This window comes from Marmota monax, unplaced genomic scaffold, assembly GCF_021218885.2.
Source record: "Marmota monax isolate L192 unplaced genomic scaffold, Marmota_monax_Labrador192_F-V1.1 WCK01_AAM20220418_F8-fsc00264, whole genome shotgun sequence".
Classification (NCBI taxonomy): domain Eukaryota; kingdom Metazoa; phylum Chordata; class Mammalia; order Rodentia; family Sciuridae; genus Marmota; species Marmota monax.
The window spans coordinates 507070-528732 of record NW_026693143.1 but is presented as its reverse complement, the minus strand read 5'-3'; the positions used below and the strand labels follow the sequence as shown (position 1 = coordinate 528732).

Here is a 21663-nt window from a genome sequence, read left to right as displayed (position 1 = left end):
GAATATTGTATTCTGGTTATATTGGGCTGGAACTAAATCTTCTTGTAACCCTGACTTGTCCAGCTGTTTAGGTGATGGGAACAAGGAGGGTCACAATTACCAGCGCAGCTTCTTCAAAGCGCAATTACCTCTCGTGGCCCACACTCCCCAGTAACCCGCTAGGGCAGGTCTGTTTCCCAAACTCCAAACCGCCGAGGTTTCAGGGATGCCTTTTAAATCATGGCAGGATGTTCACCTCCCCGAGAGGAGCGTGCTCGGTGATTCCTGCGCCCGGACGGCTCGCCCTCAGGCGGGTTTGTGGTTTGGAATCCTGACTGTGCCTGAAGAGTGACTCCGAAGTAACCAACATAAAGCGGGGTGGACTCCGTGAGGTTCGGCTGAAGAGTGCAGAGCTGGGTCCTCCGTGTCACTAAGTGTCATTTTCACTGTGCCTGCACCGCCTGCTGTTAATCATGTTCGCAGACTCCGCAATCAGGCAGGAAAATAACGTCCCCTGAAGCACCTGGGACAGCGACGTATCCCAAGAAGCCGTGCTCAGGTGGCTTAACCTGGGACCCTGAGGACCGAGCAAGGTCGTGCGTCCCGGCTGCTCGTTCGAACCTGCGGCCCCGGCTACCCTTCAGACTGACTAAATGGCCTCTTCTGGGCGGGCTGTGAGTCTCCGGGGAGATTCCAGTAAACAAACTGAGGACTCTGCCGCGCCTTTTGGGTCGGCCACTGGCGGCCGGCGCGCCTCCCTCCTGGGGAACTGAATCCGGGCCCCCGCGCCTCCCGGCGGCCATCCTCAAGTGACCCAGGGCCAGCTCACAAACGCGCAGAGGGTGCGGCTGAACCCTGGCCCGGCCTCTCTGGGTCTGGGCTGTGGGAGCCAGGGCCCGAGCCAGTGTCTGAGCAGGGCAGCCGCCTCAGCCATTGTTGCCATCGCCAGACCCTCTGCCAGGCGCGCCCCCTGCCGGCCCAGCGAAGGAGCCGCGGCGGCCCCAGGAGCCCCAGGTGAGGCCCAGCACTGCCACTTACTTCCTCCTTCCTCGACCCCCACCTAGGTTCTCTGCTTTCTCCCAGCTCCTCCGACACTCCCCTCTTCATGCTTCTGGGCACCTCTTCTCACGTGTTTGCATTCCGCACCCTGCCCCTCTATTAAGTGGCCTTCCCCCCCACACCTAGGAAACAATTTGCTGATGCTGCACAATGTGAAAAAGTCTGCGTGCGGCTCCCTGAATGACCATGTCTTTAGGATAAGCAATAAATTTCATAGGGTCTTTATTTAACTTATACTAATATTTGTTAAAACAGAGTTTAGATGGAGTTTCCTACCGTATTGGCAATATTGGTTTTTTTGAATGATATTCTTTTTTTTTTGGGGGGGGGGGGGACAGTGTGTACTGGGTATTGAACTCAGGGGCACTCGGCCACTGAGCCACATCCCCAGCCCTATTTTGTATTTTATTTGGAGACAGGGTCTCACTGAGTTGCTCAGCCCCTCGCCGTTGCTGAGGCTGCCTCAGCCTCTGGAGCCACTGGGATTACATAAGGCCAGCACCACCACGCGCGGATAAATGAGACTTTTTGATGCTTGTGAGAATTAACAGATTAAGACTTTCTCATATACATTTACAGAATGTTATTTAGCTGTGTAGCCTTTTAAATGCTTGTACGGAAATGGCTAATTGATGGCACCTCTTTCAATGGAGTATTTTTCTGCCACGAAGTTTTTCAAATTATGTTTTCAAATCAGTGCATGTTAATGACTATATATAGTCTATAATGATGGAAATGTTAGATATATATCCACACTGCTCAAAAAGGAGTCACTCACCACTTGTAGCTACTGAGCACTTGGAATATGATTGGTGTGACTGAGGAGTTGAATTGTAATTTTATTTAACTTTTAATTAATTTCAATTGAAATAACCACGTGTGGCTGCCTCCTTATTGGACAATGATGCTACATATTAAGGTCTCAATTTTATCCCAGAAAAAAAGGTATAAGGGTAATATTCACCAATATTTATCTCTAAGAAGTGGCTAAGGGTTTAAGAAGAGGACATCCTATTTGCCTCTCCAGCATCTGATCTTCCTTTGGATTGCTTTATCTCCCCTATAGAGCTCCTGTGATTTAGGGGAATCAAATGCTAGCCCAGGCTCTAGGAAGAGCCATAGAGCACTATCTAAAATGACAGCATTATTCTAGTTTCCAGAACCAGTCATTGGTTCAGGGTTGGGTATGTAACCTAACTTGGGCCAATGGAACAAAAAATCTAATCTCTTGACTCTCTCTTCCAATTTTCCTTGTCTTTCCAAGGACAAGGGTCACACCCCCTTCCTTGGACAGGCTTTGCTCCGAGGTAGAGGCTAGTTTTTCAATATATTCCTAGGTATTTGATATTTCTTGTTGATTGTAAATAGTGCATCTTTGAACTTTCATTTCCTAACTCCTTTTTGCTAGTATAAAATTGGGGTTACAGCTCAGAGGTAGAGCACTTGCCTCTCACATGTGAGGCACTGGGTTCAATTCTCAGCACCACATAAAAATAAAGATATTATGTCTATCTACAACTAAAAAAATTTTTTTTAATAAAAAGGAAATTGACTTGTATTTACTTTGTATTTAGCAACATTACTTAATGTTTTTACTGATTCTAATAATTTATCTGTATCTATTGGATTTTCTATTTTATTTGTGACTAATGACAATTTTATTTCTTCTTGTATAAACCTTAGACCCTTTTTTCTTGCCTTATGCCACTGGTTAAGATCTCAGTACAATGTGGACTAGAATTATGAAAGCAACCTTTTGGTGGTTCAAAGCTCAAAGAAAAGCTTTCAGGGCTCTGGTTGTGGCTCAGTGGTAAAGCACTTGCCTACATATGTGAGGCACTGGGTTCAATTCTCAGCACCGCCTATAAATAAATAATAAAATAAAGGTCCATTAATAACTAAAAAATATTAAAAAAGAAAAAGAAAAGCTTTCAGAGTTTCACCTTGAGTATAATGTTTATTACAGAATTTTAATGGATGTTTTTTAGTAGACTAAGGAAATTTCCACCTATTCCTAGTTTGCTATAAATTTTCTTTAAAATAATGAAAATGTAATTTATCGGGCTGGGGATGTGGCTCAAGCGGTATCGCGCTCGCCTGGCAAGCGTGCGGCCCGGGTTCGATCCTCAGCACCACATACAAACAAAGATGTTGTGTTCGCCAAGAACTAAAAAATTAATATTAAAAAAAAAATTCAAAAAAGAAAAAGTAATTTATCAAGTGCTTCTGCATATATTGTTGTATTATATGGTCCTTCTCTTTTAATTTCTTTTTTGTTTGTTTTGATGTGGTATTGAACCCAAGGCTTCATGCATGTTAATAAGCACATGCTCTGCCACTGAGCTACACCCACAGTTTCTCCGTTAATCTCTTAATGTGGTAAATTACATTCATTTTCTAATGTTAAAATGCAATCTTGCATTTCTGGGAAAAATTCAAGTTATTCATGAAATATCAGCCTTTTTATATATTACTAGATTTGTAATATGTAGAACAGTTTTCTAATGATTAGAATTTTTGCATTTTTGTGCTTGAATAAAATTGCCTTTTTCATATAGTCCTTTTTAGGTGCTGATACCAAGATTACTACCACCTCATTAAAAAGCCTGGAAAAAAATTCCCTTTTTGTATTCTCTGGGAGACATTTTTTAAAAATATATATATATTTATTTTTTAGTTTAGGTAGACATAATATCTTTATTTTATTTTTATGTGATGCTGAGGATTGAACCTAGTGCCTCATGCATGCTAGGTGAGCATTCTACCACTGAGCCACAACCCCTGCCCTCTGGGAGACTTTTTGAAATATTAAAACCATACCAGTTTAATAGATAAGATTTAATATAGAGAGTTGCTTACAAGAATATGGGAGAACTGAGAAGGTAAATAGTCATACTAATAGTTCTGTTACTACAAAAATTATAAATATAGGAAGTAACTACCATGCCAAGGCATAAAGGGATTCCTACAAAAAACATCCTCTTCCTTAAGACATTTTACTTCCACCCATTGGAAAATTGCCATAACATTTGAATTCCTTAGAAAAAGGCACTTAGTACCACATGTAAACCTCATGTTCACCATGTGAATGGCAGTTTCTACATGCAACACAGTAGGCCACTGGCTATCCCTTTTCTTTCTTTTTTAATATTTTTTTAGTTGTAGATAGAGACAATGTCTTTATTTATTTATGCTTAGGATCGAACCCAGTTCCTCACACATGTGAGGCAGACACTCTACCATTGAGCTATAGTTGCAGGCCCTCCCTTTTCTTTCAAAAATGTGCTAAATTCTCTCAGTGCTTTATGTCTCCTTGTTATTTTCTTTGATCTTTTTCATTCTTTTTCTATAATTTTAATGTGATTTCAAGAGTAACGTGATAGCTAGGGAGGATCACAAGTTCAAGGCCAGCCTCACCAACTTAGTGAGGGCCTAAGCAACTAAGCAACACACTGTCTCAAAATAAAAAAAATAAAAAGGGCCAGGGATGTACCTCAGTGGTTCACCAACTCTGGGTTCAATCCTTGGTACCAAAAAAAAAAAAAAAAGTAATATGCAATAAAACATATACAATCAATAAACTATCTTTAACCAGGAATCATATATAAAATAGTTTGTTATGAATGTATTTTATATTTATTAAATTATTCCTGTGAGATAAAATAGTTGTGTTACAATTCATTTGTAATTTTGACATTTATTATACCTCTTATTTTAATATCAACACTTGTTTTGTAGGTTCAAAGAAAAAGATCTGAAAATTATAGTTATAATCTTGAATTGGTACAAAACATACCAGCAATAAGATGTCTGAAGAGGAGGACACTTCAGCAGAAGTAGAAGATATCATTAATCCATCAAGGCAGTCAGCAGAGGAGCCTCAATTTATTAACAAAACATCAGATGAGTTAAATGAAGCTTCTTACTACTGGAAACCTTTCAACCAGATTTATGAAACATATCCTATAGAAAATACATTACAGTCAAGTTCTTCCTTTGAAAGCAAGACTAACAGAAATGAAGAACAAAAAAATTTGGAATTTGCTAAAACAAGAACTAGTGATGCCGGCCTACTGTCAAAACCAGCAACTTCACAAAGTTCATTACAACCCGTAACTGAGACAATTTCCGACTATCAGGTTTTGGTTCACTTCCAATCTCGTGAAAAAGCAGAAAAAATTAGTTCACGAGTCCCTGAAGAAAATCAGTCATCTGACCTTAAGTCAGATGACTTTACGCTTAACCTTGAGGCCAAGGGTTTACAAGAATTCCCTAAGAACATTTTAAAAATCAAATATGTAAAATATCTGTACTTAGACAAAAACCAAATAAAAACTTTTCAAGTGGCAGGCTCAGGTGACATGCTAGGCCTTGAAATTCTGTCCATGCAAGAAAATGCGTTATCATCACTCCCACCTGAAATTCAGCTACTTTATAATTTAAGAATATTAAATGTCAGTCATAATCAAATATCACAAATACCTAAAGAAATTTCACAACTTGGGAATTTAAGGCAACTCTTTTTAAATAACAATTACATTGATAATTTTCCTTCTTCTGGTTTAGAAAATCTTAAAAACTTAGAAATTTTAAATTTGGGTAAAAATAAGTTAAGACATATACCAGACACTCTGCCTAGTTTGCAAAATATGAGGGTGCTCAATCTGGAATATAATAAATTAACAATATTTCCTAAAGCTCTATGTTTTCTTCCAAAATTAATTTCACTAAATCTTACTGGAAACCTAATAGGCAGTTTGCCAAAAGAAATTAGGGAACTTAAAAATTTAGAAAAACTTTTATTAGCTCACAATAAACTTACCTTTTTGGCAGTGGAAATTTTTCAAGTAAGCAAAATAAAAGTACTCCAACTGGCTGACAATAAATTGGAAGATATTTCACACAAAATTGAGAACTTCAGGGAACTGAGGATTCTTGTACTTGATAACAATTTACTGAAAAATATGCCAGAGAAAATTTCCTGCTGTGTGATGTTGGAATGCCTTAGTCTTAATGATAATCAATTAACAGAACTTCCTAAGAGCATCCATAAGCTTAAATATTTAAAAATACTCCATGTAAACAGAAATAATATAGTAAAAATAACTGAAAGTATCTTTCATCTTAATAATTTACGTAGCCTGGAATTTTCAGGAAATATAATCACACATGTTCCCATTGAAGTAAAAAACTGTAAAAAAATTACTAAAGTTGAATTGAGTCATAACAAAATAACATATTTTCCAGCAGGACTCTGTGCACTGGAGTTACTTTATTATTTGAGTTGTAATGGAAATTCTATTTCAGAAATACCTGTGGATATATCTTTCAGTCAACAATTGCATCATTTGGAATTTAATGAAAACAAACTCCTCACATTTTCTGAGTACTTATGTTCTCTTATTAATCTCAATTACCTGGATCTTGGTAAAAACCAAATAGGGAAAATTCCATCATCTATTTCCAATATGGTATCACTCCACATACTTATTTTATGCTCTAATACCTTTGAAACTTTCCCCAGAGAACTGTGTACTTTAAAAAATTTGGAAGTACTTGACCTTTCAGAAAACCATTTACAGACAATACCTTCAGAGATATGTAACTTAAAAAGAATCCAGAAATTAAACTTCTCAAGCAATCAATTTGTATATTTTCCTATCGAATTGTGCCAACTTCAATCACTGGAAGAGCTAAATATAAGTCAGATCAATGGGAAAAAGGTAAGAAACTGGTATTTTCGACTTTGTGGTGCAAGAGGGACTAGAAGGGATCAGAATCTAAGGTGTAATGTATTTTCATATACATGTATATTCATATGCATGTGTTTTAAACAGAGCCAAAATGCTTTATTTTTTTAAAGAATAGAGTCCATCCAATCCCCACCAAAACATGGCTTATAGATAGATATACTTCTCAACACAATAGCTTTATAGGAAAATATTTCATTAAAATGCAGTGTGCAGGGCTGGGGTTGTGGCTCAGTGGTGGAGTGCTTGCCTCGCACATGTGAGGCACTGGGTTTGATCCTCAGCATCACATAAAAATAAATAAATAAAAATGTTGTGGGCTGGGGTTGTGGCTCAGTGGTAGCGTGCTTGCCTAGCATTTGTGAAGCACTGGGTTTAATTCTCAGCACCACATAAAATAAAGGTCCATCAACAACTTAAAAAATATTTTAAAAAATGTTGTGTTCATCACTAAAAATAATATTTTAAAAAATGCAGTGTGCAACAATTAATGCTGACAATTTTGCGGATTTCTTTTTATTTCAGTTTACTGTAAAATAAGCTTTAAAGTTATAGATGTCATATAAATACTGTTGAAAATCTTTAAAAAAAATTTTTTTTGTAATTGTAGATATACAGAATGCCTTTATTTTATTTGTTTATTTTTATGTAGTGCTGAGGATCGAACCCAGTGCCTCATGCATGCTAGGCAAGTGCTCACCACTGAGCCCCAGCCCCAGACTGTTGAAAACCTTTAAAGTGGAGAAAATTTTTTTTAAAAAAATCATTGCACATTCTATCACAATAAAACTACTGGCATATGTTGATTCAACTTGACTGTTCCCTTAGGAAGATTTCCCTGAAGAATTTTTAGGACATGTTTTTATAGTTTAGCATTACATTTTACTTATATTTGAAGAGTAAATTTTATGGAAATATTTTTTTTGATGGAGGGCAGTGGGGATCAAACCCAGAACATTGTGCAATCTGAGCATTCCTCTACCACTGAGCTGTACTTCTAGCCCTGGAAATACTTTTTAAAATTAAAAATTTACTTATATACCTTAAGATCTCAGTAACCACAGCGATTTTCTGCTATTGTTAATTCTGTATGATTATACAAATCAAGATTCCCCAAAGTCTGTTCCTAAAAACCCTAGTTCCAAGTACTTTTTCTGAAAAATAAATAACTATATAAGTAAATAAGCGGGGGATGTAGCTCAGGACCTTTAAAATGGAATGAATATCTGTTAATCATCTGCTAATTCCTTGGGTAATTTATAATCCTCTCACTCTTTCCTCCTGGATCTTACTTGTTTCTCCAAGGTTGTGTCCTAAAAATTATCTTTTCTACTAACTCCTTAGATCTCACCACACATGCTGTCATTTACCTGCACACAACCCCATATCTAGCTGGTGCTGCCTTGACCCAGTGCTCTAGTCCCATGCTTTCCAATTTCCTTGCCACTGACTCTATCCTGGCCTGAGGTTATCACTTGCTTCATGCCTCGATTACACCAGAAGCCTCCTGGCTATCTTCTCTGACGCAATCTCCTTGTTCACAGGCCTTGTGGAAACTATCAGACTTCATTCCAGAGAACTTTTCTTAATGTATGATAACTGCCTTTTAGGAATCCAGGATGCCTACTTAAAGTGTGTGGTTGCCAAAGGCACCAGTCCACATCTTTGCAACATCACTTCAAAGATCTCCAGATGTGGGGGGGGGAATATATATATTTCTTGTAATATATATATATATATATATATATATATATATATATATATATATTTCTTGTAATATATATATTTCTTGTAATATATATTTCTTATAATATATATATATTTCTTATAATATATATATATTTCTTGTAATATATATATATTTCTTGTTATATATATATATATATATATATATATATATATATATATATATTACAAGAACTCCTCAATAAGAATATCCTATGTGGTTGAAAATATCATTTTGATAACCCCCTTGGGTTATCAAATGCCCAAAAGATTAATTTATCTAACAAATGATCTCTTTAAGAATCATCTAATGAAGATGCCTCAGGTTAATCAAAGGGCTTTTATTTTGCTAAGACAAGGATGCCCATCAGGAATCTTTTAACAGTAGTTCTATCCTCACATAGTTCTCAGACACTTCCTCTAATAAATATTGAACAAGTAGTTAGAGAATCTTTATTTGAAGGAAATTCTACCTATGATGATCTAGCCTCTTCTTCATAGGCTAGCCAACAAGTCTTGCAATAGCCTGTTTCAGTGCTCTTTATCCAAATGTATCTTCCTCTGCTTCCCATCACATCTCCTTATGGATCAACTTCTCACTTGCCTTTTTTTTGTGGGGAGGGATGGTATTGGGGATTGAACTCAGGGGTGCCACTGAGCCACATCCCCAGATCTATTTAGTATTTTATTTAGAGACAGGATCTCACTGAATTGCTTAGTGCCTTGCTTTCGCTGAGGCTGGCTTTGAACCCACTGGGATTACAGACATGTGCCACCTCCTAAGCTCACTTGCCATTTTTATGCATAATATTTGTATTGCTTTAACTGTCCTGTAACTTCAATCCTATTCATTCTTTTGTGGCGCAGGGGATTGAACCCAGGGCCTTGAGGCAAGCACTCTACCAACTGAGCTATATCCCCAGCCTCCATTCTTAAGAGGCTATTCAAGTTTCATCTTTTACCTGAAGCTTTCCTTTAGTTCTCTAATTTATACTGATTCACCGTCTCTAAATGTTCATATACCTGTTATTGCTTGTACTCTTTATTTTTAGCACTGGACTATTTGTTGCCTGATTGTTTCACATGTATGTTTTGTTCCCTGGAGCAAAATTTAATCTTCTTAAAGCCAGTGAGTGTGCCTTAGACGACTACTTCCATATGTGGAAGTGCACTTAGCACAATATTTATTACGAACCTCATTTTTCAGGTATTTCTGAGGGACCTACATATTCAAAATTCTTTTATTTACCTATAGAACAAAAGCATTCACAATCTTCTTATTCTTTCTAAATATGCATATTTGCCTCTTTGTTTTATCAGTATCTCAGTATATACTGTTATTTCACAACACTTTTCATACAGGAAATTTTATCTGGGCCATAATGCCAGCTATGTGACTCTGTTATTGAACATTTACTGAAAATGCATTGTGCTTGGAAACACATACATAAAAAGTATGAAGCATGCCTTTCATGTCATTTAAAGATCTAAGGAAAACATATAAGGGACTAGTAAACAGTGGAGATGGTGAAAGTAAGGATTAAAGAGATCAAATGTGAAACAGAGTAGTTGAGACAGACTTCAGGAAGAAAAGAAGCCAAAGAAAACATGGTCAGATTTAGGAAAAGAAGGAGGGACTGGGAGGCAATGAACACTGAAAGTTGGGAGAGTGAAGAAGGTGGTTAGCCAGTCACAGGGTTGAATTGGTAGCTTTGGTCAGATTAGGGAGGTACTTGGATATCTCTCACTATCTTGTGGATTTTTAGCTAGGAGGGGGAGTCACAAAGAATCTGTGACAGAATGAAAATATCTCCTTTCTAAGACAAAAACAAAGAAATAAAACTCGCTCCTTGCATTTTTAGAATACATTTGTCATAAAAATTTTTATGGATTAATGAACCATAATTGTTTAATCTGTTACAGTTAACAAGACTTCCAGATGAACTGTCTAATATAACTCAACTTAAAAAACTTGATATCTCAAATAATGCGATCAGAGAGATTCCAAAAAGTATAGGGGAATTGAGAAGTCTGGTTACTTTATACGCTAACAACAATCGAATAAGTTCTCTTCCACCATCTTTTTTATCGTTAAAAGATCTCAAGCAACTAAACATGAAAGGTAAGTGTCAGTCATAATCAATAAGTAGAATGTTAATGTCCGAGTTATACATTTTGCTGACAAAAAACAGAATGGCAGACAACATAATACATTAAGCGCCCAGTGTAGGGAGATGGCTAGCCTCGCTACAGAAATGAGAGCAAAGTATAAGATTCAGTTCTTGTCTTCAATGAGCTTATAATCCAGTTGGGGAAGGTGAAGGCATTTTGCATTTCTATTTTGTCTTCTCTGCTTATACCCAATCATTCAGTATTCTTTTTCTGAACCTGACCTCATCCCTCCCTCTACACACACACCTACACAACCCTTAGTTCATCACTTTCTCATCATTTCCTTCTCTGCTGGCTCCCTACTCTCACTCCTGAACCCTATAATATAAAACAATATAATATAATAGTTTATATAGTCTTTTACAAAGTAAAAGACTGTAAAAAATCAGAAAAATTAAAAAGACATAGAATAAAAAGCATATCATTCACTCTAAAGATATCAGAAAAGATTTTCCAAAGTATAAGGAATAACTAGGTTGATAGTTTTCTTAACAATTTTTATTATGGAATATTTCAGACTTTCAGAAAATAATAAGTTTTTATGTATATTCCCAGATACAGGATGCTAACATTTTGTAGTATTAACAATGTATAATATTTGAGACATTTTTATTGTTAAGACAGAGTTGACACTTTTTTGTGCTTCTTCTAAATGATAAGTAACTATTACACTGAATTGGTGTGTATCTTTTTTCAGCCATATTTTTATACTAACATTTCTCCATCAAAAAAGTGGTACCTGGGGCTGGAGTGGTGGCTCAGTAGTAGAGCGCTTGCCTACCATGTGTGAGGCACTGGGTTTAACTCTCAGCACTGCATTTAAATAAATAAAATAAAGGTCCATTGGCAACTAAAAAATATTTTTTTAAAAAGTGGTATCTTATTGAATTTTTAAATTTTATTAAATTGTTACTGTGAACGTCTAGAGCGTTCGGGTCCCTGGGTAAGGGTCTTGAGATAACCAGGACACAGGGGATGCAGAGCAAAGGCAGCAATTGCAACTGCATGCTGAGGTTTATTTGCAAGTTCCTTTTATATTCTTCTTCTAACAAAGCAAGCAATTCTTCAATAACACTTTACCCACATTGCCCAAATAACATGCCTCAGCAATACACAGAGCTAGATTCAGACTGTTCCTTTTCATTTGATAAGTACCCTCTTAAAGTTCTTTGTAGACATTATCTAATCCCCTGAGGATGCATTTGTTTCTTTAGAATGTACTGTTCCCAGGATAAGTATGCAGGAAGCTTCTTCCTCTTGGACAAACCATGCAGAACTTGTGCCTTGCGATAAGGGGAAGAGAACGTTTCCTCCTCCTAACTGAGGTTTGCCTCAGCTGACCTAAATCACAGCCACAGCTCTTGCAAAAAGTCAGGCCTGAGGGAGCTAAACTCTGCACACCTAAACCCCAACAGTTACTATATAGATCACTCTGTAACTTGAATTTTACATTCATTATATTCCTTTTTTTAATATTTATTTTTTTAGTTGTAGTTGGACATAATATGTTTATTTAATTAATTTATTTATTTTTATGTGGTGCTGAAGATCGAACCCAGGGCTTTGCACATTCTAGGCAAGTGCTCTATTGCTGAGCCACAACTCCAGCCCACATTCACTGTATTTTTAAAATGAATCTATGTTAACATATATAAGATTCCTTCTATGCTGTGTAATATCCAATAGAATGTTTAAATAACAATCCATTTTCACGTGGTAAACAACTAAGTTATTTCCAATTTGTTTGCTTTTAAACATTCTTGTACATTTTCTCAGTATATACTGCACCAGTTTCTCTAGGGCATAAAGTTACAACTAGAGTGGCTGAATCTGAGCATATGTACATCTTCAACTTTATCAGATTTCAACAAATTGATTTCCATTGTGGTTGTACCAGCTAATCACTTGAACAGCTGAGTATGAGATTATGTCTTTTAGTTGGACATAGCTTTTACAAACAGTGCTCCACACCTTATTAAATTTAGAGGATTTCCATATGAAAAACAATGCTTGTATTTTTGCCGAACAGTACTAGTAGTAGAGTACCCTACTCTTGATGCACCAATATGTAGTCCGATGTAATGAAACTGACATTGGTCTCCTGGAGACTCAAAACTTCCAGAGAAAGCTAGCTATCAAGGTATGCATTGGGGCATTTCATAACCATTTCGTTCACAGCAACTTGTAATGAGTCTCAATAACTCAATCCTGCATTGAGGTTTTCTTCATTTGCATTATGACAACATTTTACTGTATTTTAGGGAGTTTCTCTATTTTGTCCAAGTGTAGGACAAACTTCATTCACCTGCTATTTTGGCATGAGAAACAAACAATAAACAAAAAAATACAAAAACAAAAATCCTCCAGAACTCTCTGGCCTATTGGAGAATTATCAATTGTAGCTGGCGGCTTTTTAGTTAGGACAGCATCAAGAGAGAACAGGAAGGAGTAGTGTTTCTTTTTCTGCAAGTTTGATCAGTTCTCAATCTCCATCAGAATTAAAAAATATTAAAACCCATGTCTAGTCAAAGAAACTAAAATATCTGAAACAATTTTGAAAAACAAAATGAATGACTCACATAATGTGATTTCAAGACTTACACAAAGCAACATTAGTGAATATGGTGTGGTATTGACATGACAATATTTGAGGTAAATATTGATGGAGCAGAACACAGTATAGAAATAGACCCACATATATGTGTTGAATTGATTTCTTAATGCAAAAAAGTAATTCAATGGAGAAAGAACAATATTTTCCACAAATAGTGCTAAAAAATATATTTCCAAAATCCTAAAGAAAATAAAACAAAAACCAACCACAAAAAAAAAAACAAAACTCATCCATACTATGCACCATAAAAAAGATTAACTCAAAATGAATCACAGACCTAAATGTAAAATCTAAAACTACAAAACATCCAGATGAAAACAGAAGAAAAATATTGGTAACCTTGGCAAAGCTTTCTTAGCTACAACATTAAAAACACAATCTACAGGGGCTGGGGTTATGGCTCAGCGGTAGAGTACTCGCCTCGCATGTGCAAGGAACTGGGTTTGATCCTCAGCACCACATAAAAACAAATAAATAAAATAAAGTTATATATTAAAAAAACAAACACAATCTACAGCTGGGGATGTAGTTTAGTGGTAGAGCGTGTTTGCCTGGCCTTGAGTTCAATTGCCAGCAATGAAAAAAAAATCTTATTATATAAATAAAAAGAATTCATATGTTGGATTTTAGTAAATTAGAAACCTCTGCTCTTCAAAAGGTATTATGAAGAGAATCAAAAGAAGAGAATGAAAAGCCACAGATTGAAAGAAAATATTTGCTGAATAAATTTTTAAAAATAATTTGAAATTAAGGCAAACAATTCAAAAAAATTGGTATAAATTTTGAACCAATATATAATGAACAATATAGATGAACAGAAAACATACACAAGAAAATATTCTCAATTTCATTAGTGTTAGAGAAGTGCAAATTATAATGAAATATTGCTATTAGAATAGCTAAAACAAAACTTGACAATACCAAGAGCTGTCAAAATATGGAGTAACTGCAACTGATATATTGATGGTAGGAATTCAAAATGATATAATCACTTTGAAAAACTGATAGTTTCTTATAATATTCTATGTACACTTACCATATGACTCATCAATTACACTTCAATTTTACTTCCAAGTAAAGTGAAAATTTATATTTAATAAAAAAACAGTGAAAATGTATAGAACAGCTTACTTATAATTACCCAAATTGAACTCCGTATGTGTCCTTCATTAAGTGAATTGATGCATTTATATCCTTATAATAGAAACTTCTTAATAATAAAAAGGAATGAAACTATTGATATATACAAGAACATTGATGATGTTAAGTGGCAAGTGAAAAAGGCCAGGCCCTAACAACTATATGGTGTGATTTACAACATAAATATATACATATGTATGTTATATATATACCCACACAAATATACACATATATATTTTACATGTGTGCAAATAAATGTATAATTCTAGGTTTATTACATATGTGTGTGTGTGTGTGTGTGTGTGTGTGTGTATATATATATATATATATATATATATATATATATATATTCCCTCTCTGTCTTCAGAAGCAATAAGCAAGACTAGTAGCCAGATCTTGATTTCTATTTGGCTGTTGTTTTGTAGTACTGGGTATTAAATCCAGAGCGCTCTTTCACTTCCCTATACCCCCAGCCCACATCTTGATTTCTAAATACCATTCTCTACTAAAAGGAACCAGGTTTTTAAATCTATACTTATAAATAATTTATATTTAAAATATATAAATAATATAAAGGCAAACTTTATGTCTTCTAAGTGATTACAAATTCTGTGTTACTATAGTTTTACTTTTTCATGAGTTTTATACTGAGTTAAAGTGATATTGAAAAACTTTATTCAGGGAGGTGGAACTTGATGCCTTTGCCCTATTGAGGGTAGTCAATCCTTAATGACTCATCTTCAAAAAGTGAAGTATGGAAAGGAAAAATAAATCATAACATTACATTGGAGAAACTCAGTAGATACTATGTTAGCCAGTGACAGAGGTTAGTGATGTCATGTGGAAATCACGTACCCCTGATGCAATGTGATGAGGTTACTTCACTTTTTTGGTATTCTTTCCCAAACCCACAATGCTGTCTAGTCATGAGAAATGTATCAGAAAATTCTAACTATAGAACCTTATACAAATTTCCTTACCAGTCCTCCTCAAAACTTTTAGGTCATAAAAAAAAAAAATACTGAAAGACTGTCACAAAGCAGAGGGACTAGAAAGACATAAATATACGCAATGTGGTATCCTGGAATGGATTCTGGAAAAAAAGGCCATGGATGGAAAAACTAATATATCCAAAAAGTCTGGAATTTAATTAATAGTAATGCACCAGTATTGAATTTTTAGATTGGATAGATGTAATATGGTAATGCGAAATAATGGTAGAAAAATTAAAATAATGAGGAGTATATAGGAACTCATTACTATATCTATAGCTTTTCTGCAAATCTAAAATTATTCTAAATAAAAGGTTTATTTTAAAAATTACCAACATACTTACTCTATAAAGTCCTTCACTACATTGGAAGGACTCCTGACCATTTTGCCACCCACAGAAGAAAAAGTCATCACTGCTGCTGAAGACTTGCAAGCACTGTGAGAGTCCTCTTATACTTGCCAAGACAATAGATTCTTCACACATAGTTGTTATTTGTCTCTATAGTTTTAATTTACAGAAAGGTATAATTAATTATACTTTTTATTTAACTAGGAAACAATCTGACAGATCTGCCCAGTGCCATTTGTAATCTTCTTTCCCTGGAGGAGATAAATTTTGATGACAATCCTTTGATGAGACCTCCAATGGAAATCTGTAAAGGGAAACAGTTGCATACTATTGCAAGCTATCTACAGAGGGCAGATGAAAGAGATGGTAAGTGATGAGTGATTGATTTTCTTATAAGTAATTTTCTGGTATTATCTATAAATTAAAAGATAGCCTACTTTGGAGACTATCAATCTGGCAAAGACATTAGCATATTTATCATTTTTTGAAATTTAGGAGTTTATTTTAAAAATTTAGATTATTTAATCCAGGTCCATATAAATCATGCCTTTGAACAGGGACATCCATATGGGGTAAAAATAACATAAGGTATAAAAATGTTGATTTTCTTTCTTTCCTTATATCCCTATTTTTTTCCTTAATTTCCCTCCCTGGGAGCAGCGTTAGATAGAAATGGTGATATTATTAAGGGGGTGAGCAGTTACTTATCCATTCACCTTAATGCCCTTCAGTAGGTTTTTCATTATGGTTGTGGCCATACTCAGAGAATCCATATATGGACTTCTTTATTTCTGATCTGTTTTTACCAGATAGTTGTTCTAAAAGACATATTTGCTTTGAAGGAAGTCCACAGATCATTTCCATTGCTGCCAGTTGGTGTGGGGTCCACTTGAACAGTCTTCATCCCCTCTGTCCTGGAGCACTCCATTGTATTTTCTAATTATCTCCAAGAGTGGGTCCATATCCTTTAAATCAGGAGCACTCAACCACTGAGCCACATCCCCAGCCCTATTTTGTATTTTATTTAGAGACAGGGTCTCACTGAGTTGCTTGGTGCCTCGCCATTGCTAAGGCTGGCTTGAACAACTCCTTCCCTCAGCCTCCCAAGCTGCTGGGATTACAGGCCTGGGCCACCATGCCTGACTTAAACACCCTCTCATTGGACCAGATGGAGCTGGTTTCTCCAAATCTCTGGGAAGGAAGCTTCACTGTCCAGTTCTCTCCCTGTGGTTAGGTTCCTGACAGTTAGGCTTTTCCTTAGGACTCTCTGACTTTGCGATTCATTATCACCCCTTAGAGTCAATTCAGATTTCGGTCCTCCAGTTTACTGTTATAGACCAATAACTATTGATCCAGATTTGGGGAATTTGAATGTTTGACACTGTCCCCCAAATCATTTTGTCATCTACCTTGCCTACATAATCAGGAGACTGTACAAGCATACTCATCATCTAGAGAGATAGTCCCTAAAAAGGTATAGTCCTTTTTATGCCACCTTTTACATTCATGTACATGGCTTACAATTCAGAAGCTTTTGCAAGACTTAGGTCATTGATGGAAGAAATCCAAGTGACAAAAATAAAAGTCACAGTAGCTGTCTTTAACTTGCTGTGCAGGGTGAGTGTGCTAATTAATATTATAAAAAGGAGTCATTTTATGCTGATGCTATTAAAATAAAATAAAGGTTCAGGGTTTCCAAGGATCCATAATGTATTTCTATTATGTATCATACTTTAGAGAATGGCTGTCAAGTTACATGATTGAACCTCCTTGCTAATACTCGATTTCTCAAATTCTTGAGGAAGAAGCAATCTAGTCTTTATGCAGATAATGCAACATCCCATAAGCAATGGCTTTTGAGCAAAAGTCAGCAAAAACAAGAGAACCCCCGACATTCATCTCCTTTCTCTGTGCTCAGAGAGCCTTCATACTGCAGGATTGGCACACAGCAAGGAAAGGAAGTCAGAATTATTTTGCAATTAATCAATCATGGAGTCAGTCCCTTTTTGAAATTCTTACTCAGGGTACTGAAATTTTCTCTTATATCATTAAAATAAAACCTACCATGAGGGATTAGTAGTTATGTATGTAATTTTTAAAAATACAGCATATTTGAGATAATTATAGAGGCTAGGAAATCTCCCTTTTTTTTTTTTTTGTCCTGGGGATTGACCCAAAGTGCTGTACTACTGAGCTAAATCTCTAGTCCTTTTTCCTTTTCTTTAATTTTTAATTTTTTTTTAGTTGTCAATTGATCCAGATTTGGGGAATTTGAATATTTGACACTGTCCCTCAAATCATTTTGTCATCTACCTTGCCTACATAATCAGGAGCCTGTACAAGCATACTCATCACTTTATTTTATTTATTTATATGTGGTGCTGAGAATCAAACCCAGTGCCTCACACATACTAGGCCAGTGCTCTACCACTGAATCATAACCCCGGCCCCCTTTTTCCTTTTTATTTATCTCTCATTTATTTATTTTTGAAGTAGGTTCTCACTAATTGTCCATGCTGGCCTCAAACTTGAGATCCTCCTGCCTCAGCCTCTTGAGTTCCTGGGATTATAGGTTTATGCCACTGCACCTGGCTCTAGTTCTTGAAAATTCTCATAATACAATGATCAACAAAAAAACGAATCTAGTTCAAAGTAGTTGGAAGCTTTAAAAAAACCCAACAACTAAAAACACTAATATTTAAGCCAACATTTACTAAATAAGTGATGTGAATATATGTATTCACACACACACACACACACACACATAGGCACACATATATACATATTTGATGTATGCATATATATGAATACATATATACATGTATATGTATATTCCATATTTATAGCAGATATGATCTGTGTTTCGCAAGTTGGTTCATACATAAGCACATAAAAAAGAGTCAGAATTGAAGCAAGGAGTCAAATTCACTTAAAATCCTGAAAGAATTAAAATACACAGAAGTCATTTGAAGTTGGGCTGGGGATATAGTTCAGTTGGTAGAGTGCTTGCCTTGCATGTACGAGGCCCTCAGCTCAATCAGCGCCACCAAAATAAATAAATAAATCACTTTGAAGTTGCTTATAATATCCTTTAAAAGGCATTTTAAGTTGTAGGATTTTTCAGATTTTAGAATAGAATAAATGGTTCAAATTTCAGTTCATATTTTAGATCTGTATTGTAATTTTTTTATTTTACTGGATATATTTCATAGAAGCACAAAAGATAAGTAAATATTAACTCAAAATAGAGTGTATTTTTAGAAAAAAATAGCGTATTTTTCTTTTATATTCAAATATAGAGAAAATCTTAGAGAAGACATTCAAGATAGTTGCCAACAATATTACTGAAACAAATTTTGAATTTTTGTGTCAAAAACTAAACCTGGTAAAGTCAGAAAATAATATTCCTACAAAGAGGTATGTATGATTGACAACATTTGGTACATGTTTAGTCTCATATTCTGATTTATGTCATATTGATGTCATATTATTTTGAAACTTTTATATTAACATAAACTCTAATTTGCTGTAAGAGATTGATTTTAGTTTATTATGCATTTGTGATCCATGTTAGGATCACAAGGGTCCTGAGGACAAACTGCTTGGCTTTTAATCCCAGATGGCTTCGTGACTTTGGGCAAATCCTTTAATTTCTCTGTGCTGCAGTTTCTAAACTGGTAAAATAGATGTAGTTACGTAAGAGCAAAGTCATGAGGATCAAGTGAGTTCCAGCTATAAAGCATGTGGTACAGTATTGTACTGATTTATAGTAAAAAAAATTGACAATTATTATTTTGAGATCTTGAGAATTAAAAGTAAATTGTTGACTTATTATAAGAAAGCAAGAGATAATATGGGGCTAACATTCACTTTCTAAATGCCAACTCTGTACTAAACCTTCATGTAGCCTGTCTTCCCCAATTAATTTCAGACTCACTTTCATCTGGTAAATTGATTTGAATAGCTGTCGTTTAAAACAATGTTCTTAATTAGTAATTAAAATAATTGTTACTTTAATTTTTTTCAGCCTCATTCCATTAAATGAAAGAGCCTACCAAGCATTTGTGAAATGGAAAACAGAAAATAACTTATCACTAACTACTGCTGTTTTAAGAGACCAACTAGTTCGGGGACTAAATATGATAGGAGCATATGACATTATGGACAAAATAACAGCTTTAAATCTTTTTACATGTGCAATTAAATTCTAATCAGTGGGCCTATAATAAAAGTTGAAAACTGAATTTTTGAGCCATCTTACTTCATTTTATCATATATGCATGTCATGTTTCTTTTCATGCGTTCCTAAGGTGCTGACAATTTATGACTACCACTCTAATGTTGTCTTAATAAAATATTACAGATAATGTTTTACATATTTGTTCTGTTGCCATAGAGTGGCATATAATTCCATTAAAATTATTATATAATGTTTTCATACAACCCAAGACTTATAGGTAATAAGGATATTAGTGACTTCCATTGAATTTAGAAAGCACAGAAGTTTCTTTTCAGATACTGGTTTAAAAATGGCAACGAATACATTGCCAACCCCTTTGCTTCACTAGGAATAAGATTGCTTCATTAAACACAAGTTGGCTTTAGGGCCAAGAATCCTCTTAAGTTGAGTGTGCAGGTGGAAGGCAACAGACTAAGACAGATGGAGTCTTGATGTATCACACACAGCTTGTGGTAGTGTGTCTGTCAGTTTTTTGTTGCTGTGAGGAATAAAAGTTTATTTTGGCTTATGGTTTGAGAGGTCTCAGCCAATGGTTGGTTGACTCTGCCACTCTGGGCCCACGGTGAGGCAGAACACTACACAGCAGGAGGATGTGGTGGAGAAGAGCTGCTCAGTTCATGGCAGCACTGTGAGAGAGTGAGAGAGCCGAAAAGGGAGAGGAAGAAGCCAGGGACAGAATATATGATCCCAAAGGCGACTCTCCAGTGACTTACTTCCTCCAGCCACACTCCACCAGCCTGCAATTACCACCCAATAATCCATTCAAATGGATTGATCCACTTATTAGGTTAAAACTCTCATAATTTAATTATTTTTCTTCTAGCCTGAGTTTTTTTTTTTTGGGGGGGGGGTCACTTCATTTCTAAACCATAACAGGTATTGTTTCAAGAGCTTCATGGGGAGATAGAACATTGATTATACTTTTGGGCCCCCAATTCAGCCACATCTGAAGCTAACCATACTTTTTAAAAAACATTTTTATTGGTGCATTATAATAATAGTGGGATTAATTATGTTAGTTGCAGAGCAGGCTAAACAAATGTTAGCAACAGGGTAGCCTGAACACTTGACCCCCATCTATCTGGTTCCTTATGGCTTGTTTGCCTCAAGTCTGAACACTCAACCCCACTCAAGGCTGAACCCTAGACTCCCACCCATCCGGTGCAACAAAACCCACGTCTAGTCCCTGCCTGGTCTGCCTGAAGGCAGAAGATGACACCCTTAGCAACTACTGTATAATCCAATCACTGTATGCCAATAAAGCAGCTTGCAGATCCAGAGACCCCACTAGATTTTGGCTATAAAAAGTCTCTCCTGCCAGGCCTCCCCCTGCCTCACTTTGCTCTTTCCTTCTCTCTCTCCCTCTCTCTCACTCTCTTGCGCTCGCGTTCTCTCTCTCTCTATCTCCCCCCACCTTTTCCTCCAGTCCTGCCGCAATAAAGATCTCTTGGTTGCTCCAAATGTTGTGGTCACTTTCCTTTCACCTGTTGCTGAAAACTTTTGGGTCCCTCTTCCTTTGGAAGTGCCATTCATCGGATGACCTGAACCCGTTTTCTCGATCGCCAAAACTACATCCACCATCAGCTTTCGATTGGTGAGTTTTTCCTTCCTGGAGTCCTAAAACCAATGGTGTTCTGGGAGG

The 21663-nt window shown here is 36.0% G+C and overlaps 1 protein-coding gene across 1 annotated transcript; it reads left to right on the top strand.

Annotated features, from left to right (window-relative positions):
* Window positions 1-461: 461 nt before the first annotated feature.
* Lrrd1 (leucine rich repeats and death domain containing 1) lies at window positions 462-20109 on the top strand. Its single transcript, XM_046455194.2, has 6 exons — window positions 462-993; window positions 4777-6761; window positions 10437-10635; window positions 15986-16147; window positions 19081-19198; window positions 19809-20109. Exons 2-6 carry the CDS (start codon window positions 4845-4847, stop codon window positions 19990-19992), a joined length of 2580 nt encoding a protein of 859 aa, XP_046311150.1. The 5' UTR covers window positions 462-993; window positions 4777-4844; the 3' UTR covers window positions 19993-20109.
* Window positions 20110-21663: the final 1554 nt, after the last annotated feature.